Consider the following 25,692-nt stretch of genomic DNA (forward strand, 5'->3'; position numbering starts at 1 on the left):
TTCAACGTCGGTGATAAACGCGTGCAAAAATCGTCCTGGTGTGAACAGGCCTTTAGATGAAATCAACTGAAAAGACATTAAATCTCTCTTATTACAAACCAGACTGACTTTATTTCTGTCCTTTTTCTACAGTTATTTTTGAGAATTAACAGGTTTTGATGTTGGTTGGTCACCATTATGGTGATCAGTGTTTCCTTTAGTTGGGCAGTTTGACTCATGACTATTTGTGATTTTGTTTGTCTTTTTAAGTCGGTTGTAGGTCTTGTGTTTCTCTTTCCTTCAGTGATTCTGCTCATTATCATCAGGTGTCTTCAATAATCAAACAATCATTGTTCAATTAATCACTTAAGTATCTAATTAATCTGCTGGTGGTTCCCATATGAACACCTGAGCGTTGTTAATTCAACACTGGGGAATTTACTGTACAGGAAGGTGCATTAAGAAAGTAAATAGATTTTCATGTTGACTGTTCAATGAATGAAGACCTGAATGATTCCCTTTCTCTTTTTCTCTATTGCTATGACATTATACCCCATTCTCAGAACCAAATTCTCAAAGCTCTAAACCCATTTGCCGAATAAATCACTCTTTCCACAAAACCTTGAACAAGTTCAGACAGTTAAAAGACCATTTGCAAATGTCATGCACTCTTTTTGCAAAACTCTAAACACATTCTCACTCTCTAAAACACATTTTGACGATTGTTCACACTTGTTTCTAAAGATGTGATCAAACCAACTGTACAAAATATAAGCCAGTTCAGAGTGCACAGGTAGCACATGTGCACTGAATGTTGAAACCAACAATGGATAGAGACAATCTGAGAAGGAGAGGAGGATGAGTATGTGTAAGAGGTGGTAGATGAGGACGAGAAAGAGAATGGTGTGGATAGGCTGGATTGGGCATACCAGATGTTTTTTTTCTTCCTTTGCCTGGCAAGAGACAGCAACGCCTGTGATGTATACAAAGTTCTCAGGCTGGACACAACACAAATATGGATGCTGAGGCAGAATGAATCACTCATTGACTTTGATTTAAAACTTTTTTGAGTGTACTATAACATGCTTTTTATTTAGAGTTTTCTTTGACCTTTTGGGCTTTTGCAGTTGGATTTTTACAGTATACAAAAATGTACAGAAATTCAATACAATACTATATTAGAATATACAGTACATTCAGTATACAATATATTCCCTGTGCGATTACAATACTTTTTTTTACATAAGTGGAAAATGTTTACTGCATTTACAGAATGTACAGAATTTTTTACATGTAAAAAATGTATACAATATAATTTTTCTTCTGTAACTACAAGCTCTGGATGCTGTGTTCTCCATTTTTTTGATGCAGTGTCTAATGAATGCTCTGTAGTTTTTATATATTGACTGATGTGGGCATGATCTGAAAGCTTTGTTTGATTTTGAGAACAGGTGAAATGGTTTTGAGGCGATTGTCTTTATTGTATGTATTTTTGGTTTTGTGAATATAGTTTGAAGATTTGGTTTTGTGTTTAAAGTTGTAAGAAAATGGGTGAAGGTTTCAATAAATGTGTCTTCACAATTGTGAAAAAATAGTCCTAAAAATAGTCTTTGTGTTCTTTAGTTAACATGACCACACACACACACACACATATTTGCACTCAAACGGTCTTACGAAGCTGCTGTTATTTTTAGTAATAGGATTGGTTTGTCTTAAAGCTGCAGTCACATTAAACGATCTGTTCAAACATGTGACAGAAACCCTGCTTTAAAAGCCAACTTTTCTTTATTTGTGTGTATTGTGTGAGAGTGCTTGTAATTTCAGCTCTGCTAGCTTCACCAAACTGAATTGCAAAAGTACTGAACAGATTTTGCACATACTCCCCCATTCTGCCATTGGTCAAACAGACCAACAGACAAACTCACACCATTGGTTGAATCTGTGTTGTTGTGGCAGCATTCTCCTACAAACCGAGCAAAGTTTTCATGACTCGTTTGTAAGTATCTGTTAAATGAATAATATAAGTGCCAAAACGGTCATAGATGATTGTACACTTTAAGTTGAGATAGGAGAAAGTATTGTATATTGTAGTACGACTATAATGGTATGGCCTCAGTGTGGATGAGAAGGAGAGAGCGCATACGATTAATCCTCTTTGTTTCCTTCAGGGTGAGAAGGCACCTGGGCGATCGGGAAGTCGATCCAGCAATATATCTAAGGTAACACCCACACCCACACCCACACCATCTTTATTCAAAGCAACCCCATTGACAACAAAGTAAGTGTATATTATTTTGCACTTTTGTGACCTGCTGTTTCAGGCCAGCAGTTCCACCCAAGGAGTCGTGCTGAACAGCGTCTCTCAAACATCAGTTACACCCTCCTCCCAGGACATATGCAGGTGAGTGTGGTCATTGACACAGGGGTGACCATGTTTATGATTGGGGCTTTGCTCATCTACATGTTTGCACATCCTGTGATTTTATGAAACAAGTTCTGTAATGTCAGTATCTTTGGATGTATATGCAGTGTAGTCCAAAAGTCTGAGACCACACGTTTGCAATTGATTATATTTCTATTTAAACCATAAAATAGGCAAACAGTTAGAGGATTTGGACAATGAATAGAAATATTTAGCATTCTGCACTATTTCTTGGTCAACAATCAAATTTGTAAGCAAATGTTTTCTATTGATAATTTAATTCTATTGATTAATTTGTAATAAAAGATCATAATTTCATTATTTATAAATTAAATAAATTAAATTTAAAATATAATTTATAATTTATTGTATTAATTGTAACATGTTGTATTAAAATAAATTACATCTTACGTTTTAAATAAAATTAAAATGAATTTATAAAACAGTTTGTAATTAAGTTACAAATGCAAAATAGAATAATATAATTTCTGAAAATGTTGTTTTAAATTATGAAGTTTTAATGCAAAATAGAATAAGATCATTTATGAAACTTTTTGTAACAAATTAAGAAGTTTGAATGCAAAATAGAATAATATCATTTCTGAAATTTCTTTATTAAATTATGAAGTTTGAATGCAAAATAGAATAATATAATTTATGAAACATTTTGTAATAAATTATGAAGTTTGAATGTAAAATAGAATAATATAATTTATGAAACATTTTGTAATGAATTATGAAGTTTGAATGCAAAATAGAATAATATTATGTATGAAACATTTTGTTAAACATAAATTATAAAGTCATAAAGTAAATTCAATTATGAATACAAAATAGAATGATATAGTTTATAAAACATTTTGTATTGAATTACATTGAGAATTCAAAATAGAAAAATATAAATGATGACATTTTGTATTAAATTAAATAAAAAAAAATCTTTAAATTAAAGTATAACTTGTAGTCTCAGACTTTGTATGTATGAATGCATACCTGTGAAGGTATGTTAAAGAAATGACATTGTGTTTTGAACGCCACATTTTATTTCTGTGGTTCTGTTTTAAAAATAGCCTAATTATTGAAGAGTGTATTGCAAGGAGAAATAAGGGCCAATGAGTGGAACAAAATCCACAGTTAAAAAGAAATTCACTTTTTATTTGTCCATTGTTTTTCACTCATCAATTATTTCATGCTCTGTGTCTTTTTCATCCCTTTTGTTTTTATATGGATGTGTGTGTGTGTGTGTGTGTGTGTTGTGCAGCTCTAGTGGTTACGCTAAACTAGATGGCTCAGATCAGACTACACCCATCATGCCCATAAACCCGGCCTCTGAGACCGCCCCCACTACGAAGCGTCAAGTCAAGCGTCGTATTCGGCGGCGACGGGAGAGCACCGGGATTGTTGGGTGCGCCAAGGAGTGTGTGGACCAGACGAGACATTCGCGATCGCATAAGCAAGTGCACACACACTCTGACTCATCCTCAGAAGACGAGCAACGCTGGAGAGAAGCTCGCTCTTGGAGCCGCGAGAAAGCGAGACGGAGACGCAGTGGTAGCCGACACACGAAAGCGCATTCCCGTGAGGAACAGGACGGCACTGAGCTCATGTCTGTCAACTCCGACGAGGGACAGAAAGAGAACCAGCCGCCACTGTGCAAGGGTCCCAACACTAAGGCCCACAAAAAGCTGTTGTCAAAAAGGGAGGAGCGTGGGGGCCAAAGTCAGGGGGCCAATCACAGGAAAGGGAATGAGCATGGTACTAGTAGGAGTGGAAGTGAGGAGGAGGAGCCTATTACAAAGACATATGAGGAGCGAGGTTCAGGAGAGCCAGATATGTCTGTCCCATCCCCCTATAAATGCACTAATCCTACCAATCAAAATGGCGCCATGCAACAAGCATGCACTGATGATGAACTAGAGGTGTGCAGGTGAGAAAAAGCAAGAGAGAAAGAGCTGCACACCCTCAGAAACCAACTGCTGCCTTGATCAATATAAACAAAGACCATTCATGTACATATATATTACAGCATGGTTTTTCAAACTGGGGTCCAGGGATCCCCAGGGGTACACAAGGGTGTGACAGGGGGTCTGTGGAAAAGCCCAGGGCTGCGTTTCCCAAAAGCATCATAGGCCAAGCATCATAAGTCAATTTAGGCTTACGATGCTTTAGGGAAATGCAGTCCAGAGAAAAACTAAAAAACTTTACAAAAAATACAATTAAAATGAAATAAATAAATAATACATTTAACAGTAAATGACTATACTGAGAAGAAAAAAAATATAATAATGTAACTTGATAGAAACAAATTTTAGATTCATTATATACATGTTTATGAAAAATGGATCCATTTAAAATTTTAGGATGGGGTGCCTCACATGAGGATGACCATATCCGAGTGTTTTATCTTATTTCTATTCATTACTTGGCACCTTATTTTAATACTACACTTATCAAGTCAAGTTTTATTAATAGAGCACAAGTTTAACACAACCGTAGTTGATCCAAAGTGCTTTACAATTCAATAAAATTAATCAATAAAAATAAGAGAGAGAAAAGTAGTAGGAAAAAAAACAAACAAAACAGAAATAGAAATCAAGTATCAAAATCAATGAAAATGTATATACATACAATACATAACATAGAACACCAGCTAATATAAAGTACATACACAGCATCACTTGAACGCTAGAGTAAAATGAAGTCTTTAAACTGGATTTAAAAGCATCCAGTGATGGAGAGGCCCTGATGTTCAAAGGTAGACTGTTCCAGAGCTTTGGGGCGACTAGAGAAAGCTCAATCACCTTTTGAGTAACACCGAGAACGAGAGCCAGATAAAAGTAACTGATCACAAGATCTTAGTGATCTAGAGGCTGTGTATTGTGTAATAAGATCACAAAGATAATCCGGGGCTGAATTGTGCAGTGCCCTCCTGTATGCAAAAAGAAGGATCTTAAAATATTATAGATTTTAGTTATTTATTATTGCTGTATATTTATTTTTCTTGTCATTACTTGTTCTGTGTATAATGCTTTGGCAATATTGTATGTAAACGCAATGCCAGTCAAGTATTTTTAAATTGAAAAATTGGGATGGATGTAAAAGTTGATCTGTTTTTGTTTGTGCAGGATCTGTCACTGTGAAGGTGATGAGGAGTGTCCGCTCATCACCCCCTGCCACTGTACAGGAAGTATGCGTTTCGTGCACCAGTCCTGCCTGCACCAGTGGATCAAGAGCTCTGATACACGCTGCTGCGAGCTGTGCAAATATGACTTCATCATGGAGACACACCTCAAACCTTTGCGCAAGGTAACACACATACACAAGTCTATGAACAGATCAGATCCTGTTTTATATACACACACACACACACACACACAGATTACTACCAAACAGTGGAATTAATTGTTCAGAAATGTTTGAAACTTTTTTTATAAATTTACAAATTATAATATACAAGAAACAAGATTAGCTTATTTCGATTAGCAGTGTGACTGCCTTTGATTTTCAATTATTGCCTTGCTTAGTCCCTCCCCTTTGAGAGATCGTCCAATCATCAAATAGAGATGCCCGGCTTCCAGTGGGAAAAGAAATATCCAGTGTCTGACATTTGCTTTTTTTTGTGAAAGAATGAAAGTATGAATTAAAAAGAAATACAGTATTATGTTAACTTTAACAGAAGCTAAAGTTAAGCAAAATTCAGGTTAAAATACACTACCGTTTAAAAGTTAGTAAAAAAATTTTTTTTAAAGAAATTTATATTTTTATTCAGAAAAGGCACATTAAATGGATCACAATTGACAGTAAAGACATTTCGGTAGCACTTTACAATAAGGTTTAATTAGTTAACATGACCTAATAATGACCTGCACTTCTAAAGCATTTATTAATCTCTGTTAATGTTAATTTCATAATTTACTAATACATTATTAAATTCAAAAGTTATATTTTGTTAACATTAGTTAATGCACTGTGAATTGTATAGCTATTGTAAGCATCATAATAAATAAATTAAAATAGTAATATAAGCATGTTATTGTAGGCCAGGCTTAAAATGAATTTAATGGTTAGGGGCTTGTTAAAAAATCCCTTAGAATGACCAGTAATAATAGTGATGCTGGCTTTAGCAAACACTGCTAATAAAATAAACTCAAGTGTGCAGATTTGTCTGAATGTGGAAATATTGTGAAGGTCAGACCACACACACGTCCTAGTGCTGCCACATTGTGGCTAAAAAATAATTACAGGAAGGAAAGAATAACAACGTTCATAGATATGATGCTCCCTGTGTTACTATTGTAATGGTCTTCTCACCGGCCTTCCCAAAAAGACCATTAGACAGCTGCAGCTCACACAGAACGCTGCTGCCAGGATTCTGAGCAGAACCAGAAAATATGACCATATTACACCAGTCCTCAGGTCTTTACACTGGCTTCCAGTTACATTTAGGATCGATTTTAAAGTATTATTACTGGTATATAAATCACTTAATGGCCTAGGATCTCAATACATTGCAGATATTCTCACTGAATATAAACCTAATAGATCACTCCGATCATCAGGATCAAGTCAGTTACACTCAAAGCAAGGAGAGTCTGCTTTTAGCTATTATGCCAGCCGCAGCTGGTACCATCTTCCTTGGTGGTTAGGCCAGGAAGATTTGTCTGCAAGGGTACTGTTTAAACGCACAGTTACCTGACAAATATTTTATTCTGAAATCCCTCCGATGCGAGGACGATCCGTTAAGATCTGCTCTGACGGATAAATATTTATATCCCTGGTGATTCCAAGAAGATTACCTGCAAGGGTACTGTATAAACGCACAGTTACCTGACTAATATAAATAGTGAAATTGTAAACCTGACTCTCCATTTTCTTCCACTCCAGATAGGGGTGATTCGGGTTATACTATTTTTTATTTTCTTCCACTCCAGATAGGGGTGATTCAGGTTATACTATTTTTTATTTTACTCTCTTATGAATATTTTAATTCCATTTCTGTGTAAATCACTTTGAATTGCCACTGTGTATGAAATGTGCTATATAAATAAACTTGCCTTGCCTTGTTCTCTGTTAGTGGGAGAAGCTACAGATGTCTACGAGCGAGCGACGGAAGATCTTCTGCTCTGTGACCTTTCACCTGGCGGCTGTGGTGTGTGTCATCTGGTCACTCTACGTTCTGATTGACCGCACGGCTGAAGAGATCCGCCAAGGCAAGAACAATGGTAAACCCAGTCACATGCACAATTTACACAATAGAATCAGATTGAGCTTTATTGCAAAGTATGTTTACACACAAGGAATCTGTTTTGGTGACAGAAGCTTCCACAGCACAGACAGAATAACAGCATTAAGGCACAGATGAAAATATATCAAAATTACACAATAGTTAATATTCGTATGCAGAGGTGTGAACGTTTGCAAGAGGACATGAGGTGCAATGCAGTGTTATTCAGGTTACTATGTAATTTAGTTTAGTACAGCTGGAATGTTGTATTGAACAATCCGCAGTTTTATTAGTGATTATATAATGGTGATGCAGTGTTGTAAAGTAGCTTTTATTTAGCTCATTTTATGTATTTTTTATTTATTTTACTCCTAAAGAATGATCAGTACTTTTGACAAAATAGGTTTAAAAAGATGTACACTCGCATGAAATTGGGAAAATATATTATTAAGTGTTGTTAAACACGTTTTCAGTCACTGAAATTGAAAAGTTGAAATAAGTTAATAAAATATAAGATGAAAAATGTAAACGTAAAAAAAAAAAACTAACTGAAAGAAGTTTAAGTTGAAGTACCAAACAAACTAAAACTAAAGCTATATAAATATTTTAACTAAAACTAGACTGAAAATTAAAATAAGCATATTAAAATACTAATAAATAGTAATAATACTATAATAGCCATTGTAAAAAGGACACTATTTAGTTGGACATAAGGTGGTTTGCCCTCTTATTTCTTTTTTATGGTTTTAGTTTTTGTTAACTACAATAATAATAACCCTGATCTGAGCTTAATCTATTGTTTAACCTGGGGCCCGTTTCAATAAGGAGGTTCAACCAACTCTGAGTTTAAACTTGAACTCTGAGTTGACTTACTCTGAGATGGGAAACTCTGAGTTTTGGGTTTCAGAACAGCTGAATTGAGGTAGTTCAATCAACTCTGAGTAGGCCGACTCTGGGTAAAGCACATGCACTCCAACTATGAAAAGCCACGATCAATGGAGCTCCGAAATTATGATTCACCATGGCAACAGCACCCAACAAAAAGATGTTTCCATACTTCCGGGTCAATCTGTAAGTTTAATTCTTAATTAGTTTAAGTTTAATTTTCATGGTATCCAAAAGGCAAAAAAAGAATGTGCAAAAATGAAAAATAAAAACATTATTCAATCAGGTAAAGCTTTAAGCATAAAATGTTCATGGGTGTAGGTTTAATTACTTTACAAACATTTGACATATTAAATAAATATCATTCAGTTTCCAATGTGCAGCAGCTTTTCCCACATTTCCCAGACCCTTTTCACAGTGATGACGTGTTTTAATGGTCATCAATATCGTAAATCCTGCAACGTTTTTTGTATTTTTTTTAAATGTATGTACATTTATAACACTAATACTTTGTATTATATTACTTTTGCATCAAATTACAATTAGGGTGTTTCTAATAAAGCGTCTATGGGAGTGATGGTGAAAAATAATATCTTTCTCTCTTTTCACTTCCGTTATCGATCTCACTCTATTTTTTCCCTCTTTTTGAAAGTTGTGTAATCACTATTGTGAAGTTTTTCTTTTGCTATTTGAGCAAATGAGGACACAAAAATATATATTTAATGTATTCTCTCATTCACCGCTATAAAAGTTAACCCAAATATGACGACTTGAGCTTCGGAAACCCAGAAATGTGAAAAGGGGCTATGCTCTTTTCACATAATGAAATGTTCTCTAATCACACCTGTTACATTTATTAATTAGGGTAATGACATTAACATTTGGCTTCTACTAAGGCCAGCCACACACCAGCACCACTGACAGATGAAGGGGAGATGGAGGAAGAATATTAACATCCAACAGGAAAAAGAATAAAGGAAATAAAGATGACCATCAAAATTGTAAATAAATGTATTTAACAGATGTAGTGGTGGTTATGGCATATATCTCGTACTACCATCTTGCAGCATCCTTCCATTCCATACAGTAATCCGTTTTCAGAAAGTGTGATGATGGGAATATGAGTGTCATCAATGCGTCCAACCACTGGAAATCCTAAAGGAAATTGTAATTATTAGGTTACTTCTAGAGGTTTATTAAGTGAATGTCAGGATCCTTCCTGTATAAAAGGACATGCCTTTTTTGTCACTTTGACAGTGTCCTCATGATGAAAATATGAGCAATGAATGAATGTTCCAGCACTGCAAAAAATGCTTTTCTTACTATGTATTTTTTTAAGTGGCAGATCATTTAATTTGTTTTAAGTAAACTTTGCTTACTTTAGATTTAGATTACATTTATAATTGTTTGATATTTGTACTTGAAATATGACCAAAATACTCAGTAAGAAAAGCATTTGTGGCATTTGAATGAATGAATTAAGTATTTAAACACCGCTGGCACTTTAAAAAGGGGAGGAGACTGAAAGAAACTCTGGGTTTACCAAAGAAAACCTGCTCCTGACCAGGTTAAGTTCACAGAGTAAGTTACCCTGGTAACTGACTCTGAGTATAAGTTACCTCTCTTTTAGAAACAGGCTTGACTTACCCTGCTTTCTCTGGTTTGACATACCTCCCATTCTGAAACAGAAAACCCAGAGTTTCCCTTATTTCAGGGTTAACATACTCAGAGTTTTCACTTAACCTCCTTTCTGAAACGGGCCCCTGAAATATTAGTATACAGGGTTCCCACGCTTCTTGAAAGTACTTGAAAGTACTTGAATTTCAGACACATGGATTCAAGGCCTGGAAAGTACTTGAAAACAAATATAGGTCCTTGAAAGTGCTTGAATTAAATTTGAAATACATTTTGTTTAGAATGGTGTTATTTAAAAAATTGTCTATCAAAGACAGAACGAAACGTTGCTTATGTTTGGGGGGTGGAGGGGAGTGGGGGAAAAAAACTTGAACCGATGGAGAGCAGTACATACACTTGCTGAAAATGAAAATGCGATTTTCTAGGCCGATATGGCTAGCTATAATAGGAACTATACTCTCATTTCTGTGTAAAAATCAAGGAACTTTGCTGCCGTACCATGGGTGGAGCGGAGCAATGAGATCACGCAGCGCCTGAAAATAGGCTAACTTCCATCAACATAACCAATGTGACGACCTGCTTGCACAGAGAGCGTGCTGGGACTATTTTCAGGCTCTGTGTAATATCATTGCGCCGCTGCACCCATGGTACAGCTCAAAGCTCTTTGATTTTTACGCAGGAATGAGAGTATAGTTCCTAGCCGTATCGGCCTAGAAAATAACAACTTTTCATTTTCTGTCGCCCTTAGTACACGATGTAACTATACACATCACAACATGTAAATAGGAAAAAGTAGGCTAGCTGGAGCCGTTTACCTCCAGTCTTTGTGCTAAGCTAGGCTAGCGGTCGGTGCGTCAGACAGAGTTGAGACACAACCAGACACGGAGATGAGAATGTATGGACTTATCTAACTCTGGGGGATACAGTGAATAAGCTAAAATCCCAAAAAGTCGGCGTGTTCCTTTTAAGTAGCCTACTTTAAGAGGTCTTTCGTGATGCTAAATATGCTGGGTTATGAATCTGATAGGTGCTTGAAATAAAATAAATGGTGTTTAAAAAAGTCCTTGAATCTGGTGTTCATGAAAGAGTGGGAACCCTGAGTATAATAATAATAACAGCATGTTAATTTGCATATCACCTTTCTAGAGCACCAAAATAGCTGAAATGTCATTTGGACTAAATGTCAATTATGCAAATTATGGGAGTAACTTCCGTTAAACTGTAAAAGGTTTGCTCTAAGAATGCAATAATAAGCATTTTCAAAAACTGGGTACAATTAAATGCCATTATTCTACTCACCATTTAACCATCGGACATTTAAAAGTGTAAAAGCATTAACAAATTACTACCACAGACCATGAATAACCCCCGATTATTTCTGCATCAATATTACGGTCAAATTAAATATCACTGTAGTAATATTTATTTGTATTATGTAATGTTGCCTTAATCAAAAATGTTTCATTGATAATTGAGTGATAATATTTCAGTGCTTTCGTCATATTGACTAACAATAAATATTGTATTTACCTGCTTTAGAAACATTCCAGTAAACACTGCTATATGGATTAGAAGGGAAAAGGGGAGAGAATTACATTTTAAAGCACACACGTGAAACCACAACAGGACAGAGACGTGAGGATTTGGAGAGAAAAACAAGAAATTCAATAAAAATTTCTTAAAAACAAGAAAAAATAGTGAATTATTCATGGTATATATTGTAAATTAAATCAGAGAGCAGACCACAAATGTGCAGTATATGGTGTCCTTTTTCATACTCTGTTACACCAAAATACAAAGGAAAAAAAATTATAATCAGGGGGAAAAGAACAAAGCTCTTACCATAGATATTCTTGTCATACCACGTCACATTAAAATACTAAGTGATACGTTATTCTCCTGACATCTGAAAATAAAACATGAAGGAATGAATTTCACGGCTCATTCAGTCAAACTGACGGATAAAGAAATATTTGTCCGTCAACCTAATGATTTGAAATTATTTTATTCTTTTTGATTGAAACTTCCCCAAACAAAAAGTGATTTAATCTGGGCCAAAGTTTCTGTATAAAAGTCAAAACAACTGGAGCAACTAAGAGCCAAGGAATCATAAAGCACCAGGGGCCAGATTTACTAACAGCTAGTGCAAGAGCAAAACTACTATCAGGATTTACTAAAGACAAGCAGTGAAAAATTAGCGCTGAAAAGGCGTGGACACAGCTGACCTTATTGCATATGCATTTGTAGGAGTTTCCCTTTCAGACGCAAAACTTATGGGATGAGAGGATTTAACTGAATCAAGCAAGGTGATTTACTACGGTTTGCGCTCATCAATATACTGGTATTTACCGCCCCCCCCCAAAAAGCAAACCAGACGCTAATTTGCTCTACTCTTGGTAGATTGTGTAGGTCATTATAGAAATGATCCGGCTGCGTCTGTGTTCTTTATTTTGCATGTCATCAGTAGATCACGCACTGAACTGTCCACTCACATCTGCGCTTTTTTGGAATTGCGCTCTCGTGCTAATTTGCCCTGTTTAGTAAATCTGGCCCTGTTAATGCAATGATATAGTGCTGTAATGCTTGAATGTGTCAGTGGAGGTCCCAGTGTCTAGCAGTGTGATTCTACTTCAGAGTAGCTCAATGGTAATATAATGATATAGTGCTGTAATGCCATGCTATACTCTCATTGCACACACAGCGTTGGTGCGTTTGTCCCCTCTCAATGCCGTAGGGGTGCTGGAGTGGCCATTCTGGACTAAGCTCATCGTGGTGGCGATTGCCTTTACTGGAGGACTCATCTTCATGTACATTCAGTGCAAAGTCTACCTGCAGCTCTGGAGGAGGCTAAAGGCTTTCAACAGGATCATCTTTGTACAGAACTGCCCCGACACCGTCCGCAACGGAGAGAACCGACGGCCCCCGGTCACCCAGATCAACGGCACGCGAGGGGCGGTGGAGGTTCTCGTACCTCAGACACAAACAAACACAGGTGGTGTGGAGGTGGCTCCTGTTTGACCATGGATGCTTGGTGCTCTGAACCTCAGAAAAGTCTAGTATATTTGACCAAAGTGATGTGATTTACAGAAAACAAAAGCACTTTTTATTTCCCCTGTAGGTTTATCTGATGGTGGATAACCTTATATAAGACTTTCATAGACGTCTATAAAATTAAAATGTTCATTGTATGCAATTTATTAGGCCATTTGTTATGACAAGGTGTAAAAACATCACGTATAAAAATACCTCCAATCCATAATTCAATAGGGATTTCCCTACCATCTGAGCCATTCAAGCTTGAACAACCCATGTTTTTTGCGAGTCTGCAATTATATGTCATTACAGTTTTCTCTTCACACAGTTCTCCTAACCAACTTTCAGCTTGGCACAGCAGTTTATTTCACGTTCAAAAAGCACTAAAACTTCCAAAACACTCTTAACCTCTTAAACTCTGCGCACCCTGTACAGGAATGTCCGGAATGACATCAAGTATATACTTTGAATTTTAAATGTCTGTGGAGGGGCTCTGAGCTTGGAGTCTCTACTTTCTGGAGACATGCATCACTTTGGCATTTGTTTTACACAAAGTAACTTATTTACACTAAATTACTCTGGGACCATTTCCGCCTGGATTTGGCCTAACCAAATTGAAAAACTTCCCACACCCACATACAGTGGTCTAAAAACATTTTGGTGTAATTTTACAGGAAACTAGGGGTGGACCGAAATTTCGGCCGCCGAAAATGGCATTATCGGTTTCGGGCCAAAAAACCCCAGCCGAAAACGTAAACTGAAAATGAATGTCACTCGGTCGCATCCGTGCGCGAGCGCTTAGGTTTCACTCACGATCAAGCTGTCATCACGCGTCTGCATATCAAAGATTAACGCGGTATGGTTATGTTTCAGATTAGGACACCTAAGTTGCAATATGTTGTTTTGCACAGCAATTTAAAATGTAAGTAAAAAATGTTTTACATGCAGCAGCAGAATAGAGGCCCACTGCCATTCAGTGATTTTGTGTGCAGTTATTCAGATAATTGTGGATCTTTTTTTGCACAAATATTTTATTTGATGGAACAAAAAACTTGAAGAATAATTTTATTTGGTATTATTATTTATATTTATTGTTAAAAATGTTATATCAAAGTTTTTAAAAGAAGCTATTTTCGGCTTCAGTTTCGGTTTTTGGCCAAGTGCATCCTAAATTTTCGGCCCAGAATTTTCATTTCAGTGCATCACTACTGGAAACCCTTTGAAGTTACATAAAACACTGCTAAAAGTGACAAACGTGTAAGTATATGTTGTCTGAGCTGTAATACCCCCCACCCCAAAAAAAGAGGTACTTTTTGATATTTTTGGTTATAAATTCATTTTTGAAAGTGTGTAACTCAGGCTCTGTGTGCTCTAGCACCCTGCAGACAGTTTTGTCTGTTTTCACTACATTCTAGAAAAAACTGGACAAAAAATTTGTTTCGATCATGTATGTAAGATTTATTCAAATGAATCTGAATGGAGGAATGAGACCTTTTTTATGTAAATCAAAAAGCGCCTCTTTTTCATGTTTATCACTTTTAGCACTGGTTTATGTAACTTCAAAGGGTTTCCTGTAAAATGACAACCAAAATTGGATTTAGAGAGCACTCTATGTGGGTATGGGAAGCTTTTCAATTTGGGTAGGCCAAAAATGGGCCCAGAGTTTAAGTGGTTAAAGGGATAGTTCACCCAAAAATTAAAATTCTTTCATCATTTAGTCACCTTCAAGTTTTCCCGGCAGCCACTGACTACCATAGTATTTTTAACTAGCCCAATAACACTATGGCTACTAGTTGGCTACTGCAATACAAAAATGACAGCTCTCTACCGCTTTTTGCGTCAAAGCAATGATATATAATCCAACGTTTAGCCCACTTAGACTGCTGTTGTGCTGTACTGTGTGAAGACTTTTGAAAAAGTGCCCGAATTATTGAGTCCTAAGCTGATTCAAATGTTTAATCAATTGGCAGCCCTGTCCTATAGCCCTCATAATAATATTGCTGGTTAGATTCAATCAAAATAAGGAAGAAATTCTCACATTCATACCTTGTGGATTACCTGTTCTCTCCTGCGCCGTGGATTAGCGAGAACTCTGTGACCTCTGAATGTGACAGGGAACCAGAGGTGAACTTGGCAGTTACAGCAGCGATTATTCAAGTCAAGGAACCTGTCTTAAGCCAATCCTCTATAACTTTGGCTCTCTCACCTCAGTTGTCTTGGACCAGGGATTCACCTTACAGAAATTCATTGAAAGTCTTGAAAGAACCTAAACGAACCAAATATATAAATGTTACCAACTAGGGAACAGACGTGCATTGATAAATAGCTTGTATTCTTTTATCATATTTACTTAGTTTTCGGTGATCTGTGTAAAGGCCGATTGTAAATTGTTGACTGATTCTGTGACAAATGTGTATTTTTTTTTTTCTAGATATATTTATTTTGTTTATAGTTTGTTTACAGTTGGCAAGGGAGGCACTGTCCATTCATATCCTGGTTAACAGTTTCCTTTCTATTGGTAAAACAAAGAAACATTTTTAATTATAGAAAGCAAATAATTGTACTTTTTTAATCTTCTAAAAAAAAAAAAACATAGAAAATGAAATATATTTTACTGCAGTCCATTGAATAAAATAAACTATCATAAGAATGAAGTGCATACAAGCAATTCAGAGACAAAATGATATGAGACAAACATTATTGGGTTACACATTAGTCATTTTATATAATAGATGTATTAAATGACACTGTTGCAATAAAATAACCCAAGTAAGATTAATTAACTATAAGGTTAGGCTTGGAGTAGGGTTTAGTGTTAGTTGCATGTAATTACTAATAATTAACTGTTACTATAGTAAGTACATGTAACAAGGACACAGAAAATTAAAGTATTACCCATTCTTGCTTTATCTGACTTGCCAAAAGAGTCATTGTGTGCAATTTATAACGTTTTTCTGTCTAAAAACAGCGCAGTCTATGAAAAATGAATGGTTACTTATGGTAACTCCATGCATCATTTACTGAGAGCCTAGCGATAGGGACTGGATCTATATTGTTTGTTTTTCTTTTTTTCAATTGTTCTTTTTAAAAACTTATGCAGCTTTTGTGGAGGTATGTTTTGAAGCATATGAAAGAGACCAGCATTCATTTATTTGTAAGACGGAGATTTGTTAATATGCAGGGTCGGAGGTGATCATGTTTTGAGTGTTATTCAAAAATAATTCAGCAAATTTTACATTTTTGTATTTTGTGATTTTCTGCAGTGATGATCTTGATATATTAAAATTACATATACACACACACACACACACACACACACATATATATATATATATATATATATATATAAGTATATATGTATGTAATTAAACACCCCCGGGGGCATGTCAGTATTAGTGAGTTTGATGACTCAAATGCATTATTATAAAAGAAACATGCAAATATCAGTCAGTGCAATAAACCAGTGAATGTATCAAACGGTTTCAAAGTCTCAGTTTATTTATGTATTAATAATTCTGTTACTTTCTCACAAGAGATTTTTGCGAGAGCCCCAATAACACTATGGCTACAAGTTAAAAGGACTAGCAGCACAGAACGCAAGGGCTTGGACATTAATGCCCGGGCTTAAGTGTGGGACCCCCGGGTTCGGCTGGTGAACGGGTGTGGGTCTTTCTCTTTCAGTCTTTACACACAGAGTGTAGTCCATTACTCTACAGTAATCTGTACTGTAATAGAGCTGCAGGAGCCACAGTACTATAGGTCAGTATCAGAATTCAGAGATGCATCTTCCTCATTCTCTTCCTCCATGTGTTTTTCTTGTGAAACTGCAGACGATGTGCTGTCAGAGCCTTTGCCTGAAACCGTTCTCATCTTAATGTTGGGGAGTTTCTTGAGGTCACCGTTCCATTCTCTGTTAAACAATTGTGGCGCAAAGTTAGACGAATTTGGCACGGTTACAGTTTGGGTTGGACTTTACATGGATAGCTATGTGCCAGAAATTCTTTAAATCTGACGACTAGCTATAAAAGTGTTTAACAAAAAGAAGGTTTTTATGTAATAATTACCTGAATATTTTTAGATGCTTCGAGTTGATAATGTCAGGGATTTCTGTAAAGTGAAAAAAGACAGACAACTTTTAACCCTCTAGACAAGAGTATGATGAAGATATTTTTTACTTTATAAGCAAAATATGCACACAGTTCACAATTCTTATTTTTTCTATGGAATATTGCAGTATTTATTATAATTTATCTATGCATTTCATGTGCAAAATAACTTCCCTTCCCTCTCTTCTCTGATGATTTGTTTACTGGCTCAAGATCAAGTACAGTCCTACATTGCCAACTTCAAAAATTAAGGTTAGACTTTGAATAAAGAAATAAAAGTATTTTTCATGCATGGCTTGAGGTGGATGCACATTGTTGTTCTGAAGTACTGACCGTAGCATAATATTGGTACATTTTGTTTATTATTTTATACTAAATATATATATTCAACTCGTTTTTTGGGAAATAGTGTCCAACTAATGCAAGAAACCAGCCGTTTTAACATTGCTCTCATAAAAGTTTTGCAAGGCAAGAAACAAAGATAATAGAGACCCTCACAAAAGTTAATGAGAATGTATAAACCTTACCAAAGCCATTGCCTTCATACTGAGCTCTCTCTCGCTCGACTGTTTGATTGATGATAGCTTCTCTAGAGCCATGCTGACGACCCTGTCGTCCTTTGATACTGTTCGCTAGCTGAATCTGCTCCAGCTCTCCATCAAACCGGTGAAGGTACCTGAGGAGGAAGACATCTTATGTGAACCAAGATTATTCTCAATGCACAGCTAGCATTTCTAAAACTAAGACGGTGTCGTTTTTGCAGAACTTTATAAGTTATAACCGCATATATTGCTATACCTCTCAATTATTTCACAAGCATCATTTTTGGTGTATTCCGACTTGTCAGGGTCCAGTTGACTTTGGAACCACAACAGTTTTTCACCTGTGGAAAATGAGTAAAGACATGTAAGCAGCTAACGGAACGGCAAAGTTATTAACAAACATTCTTCCAGTAACGTTAACAGAACGTCCGTTCAAAGTTATCTGGTCCTTAATAACATTTTCTGAATGTTTGCACAAAAATGTTATTTATACATCAATCAGTTCAACAACATTTGGTCCCACTTTATATTTGGTGGCCTTAACTACTATGTACTTACTTCCATAAAAAATAAGTACAATGTACTTATTGAGTTCATATTGTATTGCAAAACCCTTTTGCTGATATTGAGGTGGGATACGGGTAAAGTTAGGTGTAAGGGAAGGCTCAACAGTGTAATTTTAAAAGTAATTACAGAAATTAACAGATGTAATTACATTCAGGTATTTTTAAAATATAAGTTCACTGTAAAAACACGTATGTACACAATAAGTGCATGATATCAAATTATTAATTAAAATGTTAGTACAAAGTAAATAAGGCCACCTAATATAAAGTGGGACCGGGCATTCAAAAGTAACGCTTCCATAATGTTTGCAAAATTACGTTCTGACGTTCACATGACCAATAAAACATTTTTAAAACGTTCCGAGAACATTCAGAAATAACGTTTTCATAGCTTCACGTGAACGTTAATAAAACGTTCTCAGAACATTTGTTAGCTAGAGTATAACACTGGTATACTGCCAAATATTATTCAATGTCCTTTCACAAACTTTCAAATTCCTTGCTTACATACAGGCAGTACAAAATAACAACAACAACACACAACTTACCAATCAAATTTAGACGCTGTGCCTTCTCACCCTTTAACCTAGAAGTGATTCAACAAATATTACATTTACATCTACAGGTGTAACAGTATAAACCGCGGCAACACAAAATCATTTATATTTCCCTTTAAAACAAATGCACGTACTTTTCTTTCCTCTCTTGTTTGATGGCAGCTCTCGCCATATATGCAGCTTTCCTGCTGTATGGGTGAATAACCTTCTCCACCTGTCCCTTACCTTTCACTGCCTTCGGCTGAAATGAGAATACTAATTGTTAAACACACAATTCAAAAGTAATTCTTAATTAAACAAAGGTTTTAACTAAAAACTTACCATGTTGGCTGATGTATGTGTGCCTATCGTTCACACGTGTGACGTTCGGGGGGTAGGTTTAAGGGACGGACCACTGAATCGGTTCGACAGTATTTTTGTTCCGTGTATTTTGTTCCGCTTTTCAAGATTCTTTCTTCAAACGATGAAATGGGCATGGTTATTTCTACAGACTTGCAAAATTAATTTATGATGGTTGAACTCTATTTAAAAAAAAACAAGAAGAAGAAACAGAACTGGACAAATGTTATTTGTATTCTCCACTGTATGGTCGTCGTCTTTTGCTTTGATACAAATTTATATTTTATATGACTGTTGTCAATAAAAACACTTTAGCTTTTTTATCTGCTCTTTTTTTATTTTCACCTTTATCTTTATTTTTTCACGTTTCTTTATTATTTTAATTTAATTTGATCATTGCATTATTTTTTTCTAGTTAAATTTTTTTCAGAAAGATTACAATATTGAATAAATGTTCTCTATTATACCATACATTCTCTATTGATATCATCCTTTTCATTTAGTAAACTGAATTTATTTTAATGGAAATTATTAATGCTAACTTATTTGCAAAGAAAGAAAGAAAGAAAGGAAGAAAGAAAGAAAGAAAGAAAGAAAGAAATAAATAAAGAAAGAAAGAAAGAAAGAAAGAAAGAAAGAAAGAAAGAAAGAAAGAAAGAAAGAAAGAAAGAAAGAAAGGACACCATAGGCACGTTAAGCACGTTCTGCACGTGCCGCTTGTAAATCCGTGTCCACTCAGCAGAGAGCGCCCGTGGGTTTGGGTTATTGACAATCTGCTCGGTGTTGCAGCTGAGCTGGTGCATATGTCACATGACTCCAGCATGATGGAGAAACGGGAATCCCAGATATTACGTGTTTGTGAAGAATAGAGCGCGAGCATGCCGACGCTGCTGCAGAAGCTCTTCAGCAAGAGAGCCGTCGGTAACGGCAGCGCCCGGGACTGCTCGAGGGGAGCCGAGCAGTGGTAAGACCATTAGCACGCGCAGATACTACACCTATGGATACACAGTCACACTCTCTTCACAACTGCACGCGCTAGTCTATGCATGTAAAGTAGCGCGTGCCAGTCTGAGCGCTTTATTATGTGACACCTCTCTGCGGCAAACAGCTGTTTCTACTGCAATAAAGTGTAGAGGTTTGTGCACATATGTACGAGTTTATGATCACCGTTTTATTGTGCCATATCTTGCAGGCCGTAGTGTTACTTGATCTATATGTGCCAACGGTGATGTAGAGTCACACACACACACACACACACACACACACACACACACACACACACACACACACACACACACACACACACACACACACACACACACACACTCACTCACTCACTCACTCGTGCAGGCCGTAGTGTTACTTGATCTATGTGCCAACGGTGATGTGGAGTCACACACACACGAGTTCTGCGCGTCCAGTCAGCTGATCCTGAGTCCAAGCGTTATGTAACTAGTCCGGTGCATTTTTGCTTGCACAATTCTTTCAAGTTCTGACACGGTTTTTTTTCTGTTTTGCTTCATGGCTTCTGCTGTGTGTTCTCTGTTGGTTCCTTTATTCTGTAGTCAGAGTGGGTGGGTGGAGTGAGAGGAGTAAAAAGTAGAAATGAAGATTTCAGATGCAAAAGCCTACGTCTGACGTTTTTCTTTAAAATAAGCATTTTTTGTCAGGCTTCTATGTATAGGTTTCTACCTATAAGTACCGGTACTTCTGAATGGGCTGAGGCTGGGATTTAGTGGGTTTGAAGTGAAAGTATTTTATGAACGTTGGAGAGCAATATCTCATTTTTGGCTTTTAGAGGATTTTGCATCTGAACTCTCCAAATGTTTATTTGTATAATTTTCCAATTGTCTTTTTATATTCCTTTTACATTTCACTTTTCAATACATTCAATATAATTCAAACCGGTCAATAAAAGGGGTTTTATGGATAAAGCAGGCAGGCAGGTAAATGTCATATTTCTGGCTGTCTGTAATCAACTGAAATGACAGGAAAACGATGTCTATATCAAGGGCCATAGAAATATACTTTTTCAGAAAACAAGTAGTCTAGTGACACCTGGGGATGATGAATGAATACCCATTTTAGAAAAATGTTAAAGTCTCCATGAAATCAAAAAAGTTTTTATGGAATATTGCAGTATTTTGTTTATATAAACAGCTTAACTGTTCGCATCATTGTTTTATAAAAATGCATGTGCCCTTGTAATCTTTAATCAAATTAACTTCAGGACAGTGACATCTCTTCTCCGATGACACGTTTGTTTACTGGCGTGAGGGTGGGACGTCCTATCACTTACATGAGATCACAGCAATATCAAACAGCAAAATAGCAAACATATACAGTTTGTTAATAAGATATAGGCCTACTACGTAGAAAAGCAGATGACCCCAGAATATGAATGCAAAGCGCTTAGCACATTCACAAACTTTGTGCATTTCGTTTCGTGCATATTCTGGACTCATCTGCTTGTCTGTACATTCTTTAATAATAACGAATGTACTGAATTTTGTGTTTTAATATCACTAATGCATTAAGCTGAGTTAAGCATTTTCTTTATAACATTTTTATTATTAGGCTCGTTGCTTTCATATTCTGGGTTTTTCTGCTTGTCTGTATGCTTTATTAATAAGGCATGACCTGAAATTGGTCCCCCGGTGTTTTAGTACATTAAGCCACATTTAAGTGTTTTAGAGTGTCCTGTTGAGGATAAAATGAATAATCAACGCAAGTATCATATTTTCCCCCGTGTTGTTTTAGATCACCAACTGCAAATTTATTGGCTATGAATAAAGTAATCTCTGATTTGTCATTGACAAGCGAAAATATATATATTTTTATCTTGCACGGTTGTCACGTACCATGTTGTAGAACAGACAGGAGAAAGGGGTGATATATCAGATGCAAGGGGCGTGCAAAGAGGTGTCCACATGTTTGGTCACACCACAGGGTGTCACTGTGGCTAGCTTTGCCCTTGTCACTTTTAGCTGGATTGCCATGTCTGATAAGCATATTATAGACACAAAAAAAAGATATAAATTCATATATAAATAAATAAATGTGGAAATGCATGTATAATTAAATAATAAAAATAAATAAATGTAGAAAAAATACAATTATACATAAATAAGGAAATAAAAGTGTAAATACAGATTGTTTAAAAAATGTACATTTTATTGTATATTTATTTATAAAACACATTCTTTCCAAGGCTTGATTGTGTTTGTGGGGTGCCCTGTAATGTGTTCATGCTTCGTTTAAAAAAAATAATTATTATTTTTCATATATTTTACCTTTATTCTACACTGCTCTGTCCCTCCTTGTAAAAACGGTCTGATGGTTTCCGGGTTCTGTGAAGCCAGTCCCTCAAAAATACGCAATGGGCTCAGATTGGTTAGCTGGCCCAGTGTTGTGATTCGCTAACCGCAGTGCACGTTTGTCGGAAATGTCACGCCCCTTACCTTTACCGGTAGACTGTGCTTTGGTAGTATTAGAAACAATGGCGTCAATAAAACCATACCAATTTAAGCCCGAATCGGACCCAGACAATTTTAGTGAAGATAATCGAGCAGAACCTGTTCAGCCCTCAAAGGGATTTTTTGAGTAAAGACTGCGGATCTATACACTGTAAAAAATGGCTGTGAAATCTACAGTTATTTACTGTCGATTTCACAGTAACAGTACTGTAAACTATTTTTACAGTAGAATATTGTAAAGTTTACAGTAAGACCGTAAAAAACACAGTAGTCCAAGCATTACAGTTGAAATCACAGTAGTCAAAGCATTACTGTAAAAAAATCACAATTTAGCCACTATAGTACTGTAAATAGTAAAGTAAACTACTGTAATTTTTTCTTTTTTTATCATATCTTTCTTTGTACCCCTTTCACATGGACGGCCCCAGATTATTGTTGTTCAGAATTCATGTCCGGAATATGATATAAATACTCAAAGGTGAGCTTTAAGTAAAAGTGTAATATTAATAAATTAAAATGTGTCATGTAACTTGTACTCTGATGCACCTGCTGCAGCTTTCTATTCCATACAATATATATATATTTTTTTAAGAATTCACATAAGATTCCAAGAATATTTTTTGTTTTGTTTTGTAAATGGGTGTTTGGGTGTAAATGGGTGTTAACAGGGCAATAAAATATTTGATAAGCCTTATCTTAAACTTCTCCAAAGTCTCCCCTGACATGGTTTATAATTTTTTGAGATATCCTCAGATTTGAAATTAAGCATGATCATTGGTTATAAGTTGCAATAGTATATTCACATAATTATGTATATTAATATTAAAATATTAATATTTTTTATACATTTAATAAATATATTCTTAATAATTGTTTTTATTTTTGAGCTTATATATCTCAATATTAATAACATCTGATTAATTTTGAGTTTTGAACTTCTACTTCGGAAGCAGGAGAGATAAACGTGCAAGTTTCCAGAGCTGTTTCTGAGCTGCTGGGCGAAATCAAAGCGCCGGCAGAGTGGGCGGGGCTTACCCAGTCTAGAAAGATCTAGAATCTGTGTGGGGAAAAAGCGCGAAAGAAAAGCAGCACTTGAATTTCTGTCTCGTCGTCAGTGACAGAAAAGCTCCGTTAATTCTCAAATTTACGTTTCTTTACACACTTTGTTTCTTTACACACGCTTTGTCTTGTGGTTGTATTTATTTTGTTTTCGTCTTTGTGTTGATTTCTTTAACTTTTTGCCTGAGAGGAATTCAGCGAAAACGTTTCCGTGAGAGCTCCAACGGAGACGTTTTCACAGCCTTTAACGTTAATGTATTTTTCCCACCCGTGGCCTCTGCCGAAGTTTCCATCTTGGAATCGCGGATCCTTCAACTGCTTATCGGGACTTCCAGAAAATCAGTAAGTAACTTTACCATCACTACTAGGAGCAAAAAAAATAAATAAATTCAGTGCCACACCCTTGCAGGCTTAATGTCGAGCCCTGGTTTTTTTGGGACAGTAATGTGATATAATCTGCAAAGTCTAGGTCGTCCAGTTGTGTAAATGGGGTCCATTGGGATCCCGTTGCGCCTCTAGTCGACCTTCGAAGAGGAATGGTAAACAAGAAAGTAACGTTACACTGCCTTGACTAACTCCTGTTGAGATGTGAAATGCCTCTGTCAGCTGGCCTTTATGTATGATCTACATTGCTCACTGCACTTACAGTTATTCATTAATGTGTACATATTGTCCCATCCCTAACTCCTATACTCATGTTCATAGGTTTTTAGTCAGGATTAATCCTGACTCCAACAAGTGCACTGCCAAGGAGCAGATGAGCAAAACGACTGGGAGAGTGGTGAAGCGGAAGACTTCATACATGAACCCCCATGTAATCTCCTTCATCAGGGACTTCACAGAGTTCTATTTGCTAACTGACTAGATACAGGTGAGGTTCTGAAAATAGCTTTAATAATAATAATAATTATAATATAATTAATAATATAGGTATATGTGGGTATAATATAATTAATCATAATTTGATAATAATAATAATTATGGATGCACCGATACCGGTATCGATATCGGGCCGATACTGAGTTAAATGTACTCGTACTCGTAAAAAGGTTTTTTTTTTTTTACTCCAATACCAACAACCGATACCAGGCGTGTAAACAGTGTCTGTGTTTAGAAAAAGAAACACTGACAACAGAGGGCATAATGGGGATTAAAAAAAGGCAGTCTATGAAGTAAATCTATCTTACTAGTGGAATATTAAACGAAATATAGTAACATAACATTGCTTTGGTGTGCGAGCTGATAAGAGAAAAAACGTGGCGTGGATTGAGCGTGCAGCGGGACAGACGCGTGAGCTGGTCGAGTGCATCCGTTTAACCAGACGTCATTGGAAAGTTTGTAGTTCAGTCAGATGTAAATGGCAAAGAAAGGTTAAGAGAGACGAGAGAGAGACTTGTTGATTGCTCTTGATTGACTAAATCATATATATGTAAAACATAAACTATTACCTTATTTATTAGGGCTGGGTAAAAAAAATTGATTTTTTTATTTTAATCGATTCTCATTTTTACAAAACTGACATTGATTCTTATTGAGACATTTTCATTGAGACATCAGTAGCTATATTACTAATATCAGTGATACACGCCTTCATTCATAAAAATATTCCATTAACATGTAGGGCTGGGTACCGAAGCTGGTATTAAACGGTTAGTTCACCCAAAAATGAAAATTCTGTCATTAATTACTTACCCTCATGTCGTTCGACACCCGTAAGACCTCTGTTCATCTTCAGACACAAATGAAGATATTTTAGTTGAAATCGGATGGCTCTGAAAGGCCTCCATTGGCACAATGCACTTTACACTCAAGACCCATAAAAGGTACTAAAGATGTCGTTACAAAGTCCATCTCACTACAGTGGTTCTA

At 36.1% G+C, this 25,692-nt stretch overlaps 3 protein-coding genes across 6 annotated transcripts in view; 2 read left to right on the forward strand and 1 right to left on the reverse strand.

Annotated features, from left to right (window-relative positions):
* Nucleotides 1–15,756, forward strand: part of marchf1 (membrane-associated ring finger (C3HC4) 1) — a 28,900-nt gene extending 13,144 nt beyond the window's left edge. Inside the window, exons 3-8 of one of the 4 annotated variants that reach the window (XM_079811741.1) lie at nucleotides 2,148–2,198; nucleotides 2,301–2,380; nucleotides 3,663–4,328; nucleotides 5,527–5,707; nucleotides 7,476–7,623; nucleotides 12,847–15,756. In XM_079811741.1, the coding sequence (XP_079667867.1) occupies nucleotides 2,148–2,198; nucleotides 2,301–2,380; nucleotides 3,663–4,328; nucleotides 5,527–5,707; nucleotides 7,476–7,623; nucleotides 12,847–13,163 (1,443 nt within the window). In that variant the 3' untranslated portion in view covers nucleotides 13,164–15,756. Of the gene's footprint in view, nucleotides 1–2,147; nucleotides 2,199–2,300; nucleotides 2,381–3,662; nucleotides 4,329–5,526; nucleotides 5,708–7,475; nucleotides 8,750–12,846 lie in introns of those variants that run through there. The other 3 variants (XM_079811743.1, XM_079811742.1, XM_079811744.1) reach the window with 3 other exon arrangements.
* An 888-nt stretch (nucleotides 15,757–16,644) lies between these two features.
* tma16 (translation machinery associated 16 homolog) lies at nucleotides 16,645–19,368 on the reverse strand. Its single transcript, XM_079811745.1, has 7 exons — nucleotides 19,271–19,368; nucleotides 19,084–19,190; nucleotides 18,941–18,978; nucleotides 18,083–18,167; nucleotides 17,812–17,960; nucleotides 17,243–17,285; nucleotides 16,645–17,088 (listed from the first exon to the last, which is right to left on the reverse strand). The coding sequence occupies exons 1-7, from the start codon at nucleotides 19,271–19,273 to the stop codon at nucleotides 16,932–16,934; spliced, it is 582 nt and encodes a 193-aa protein (XP_079667871.1). The 5' UTR covers nucleotides 19,274–19,368; the 3' UTR covers nucleotides 16,645–16,931.
* Nucleotides 19,369–20,166: 798 nt separating this feature from the next.
* fnip2 (folliculin interacting protein 2) overlaps nucleotides 20,167–25,692 on the forward strand; it is a gene marked incomplete at its 5' end in the record, with an annotated part of 48,336 nt that continues 42,810 nt past the window's right edge. The window contains one exon of the mRNA XM_079812493.1: nucleotides 20,167–20,252. Within this exon, the coding sequence (XP_079668619.1) occupies nucleotides 20,167–20,252 (86 nt within the window). The remainder of the gene's footprint in view (nucleotides 20,253–25,692) is intronic.

This window comes from Gobio gobio (genome assembly GCF_949357685.1).
Source record: "Gobio gobio genome assembly, chromosome: 3".
Lineage (NCBI taxonomy): Eukaryota > Metazoa > Chordata > Actinopteri > Cypriniformes > Gobionidae > Gobio > Gobio gobio.

Coding starts and splice junctions, on each gene's coding strand:
- tma16 (XM_079811745.1), bottom strand. Junction 18,168..18,940: donor ACAGCGTCTAAATTTGATTG/GTAAGTTGTGTG, acceptor CATTTTCCACAG/GTGAAAAACTGTTGTGGTTC. Junction 17,961..18,082: donor GCTTGTGAAATAATTGAGAG/GTATAGCAATAT, acceptor CTTCCTCCTCAG/GTACCTTCACCGGTTTGATG.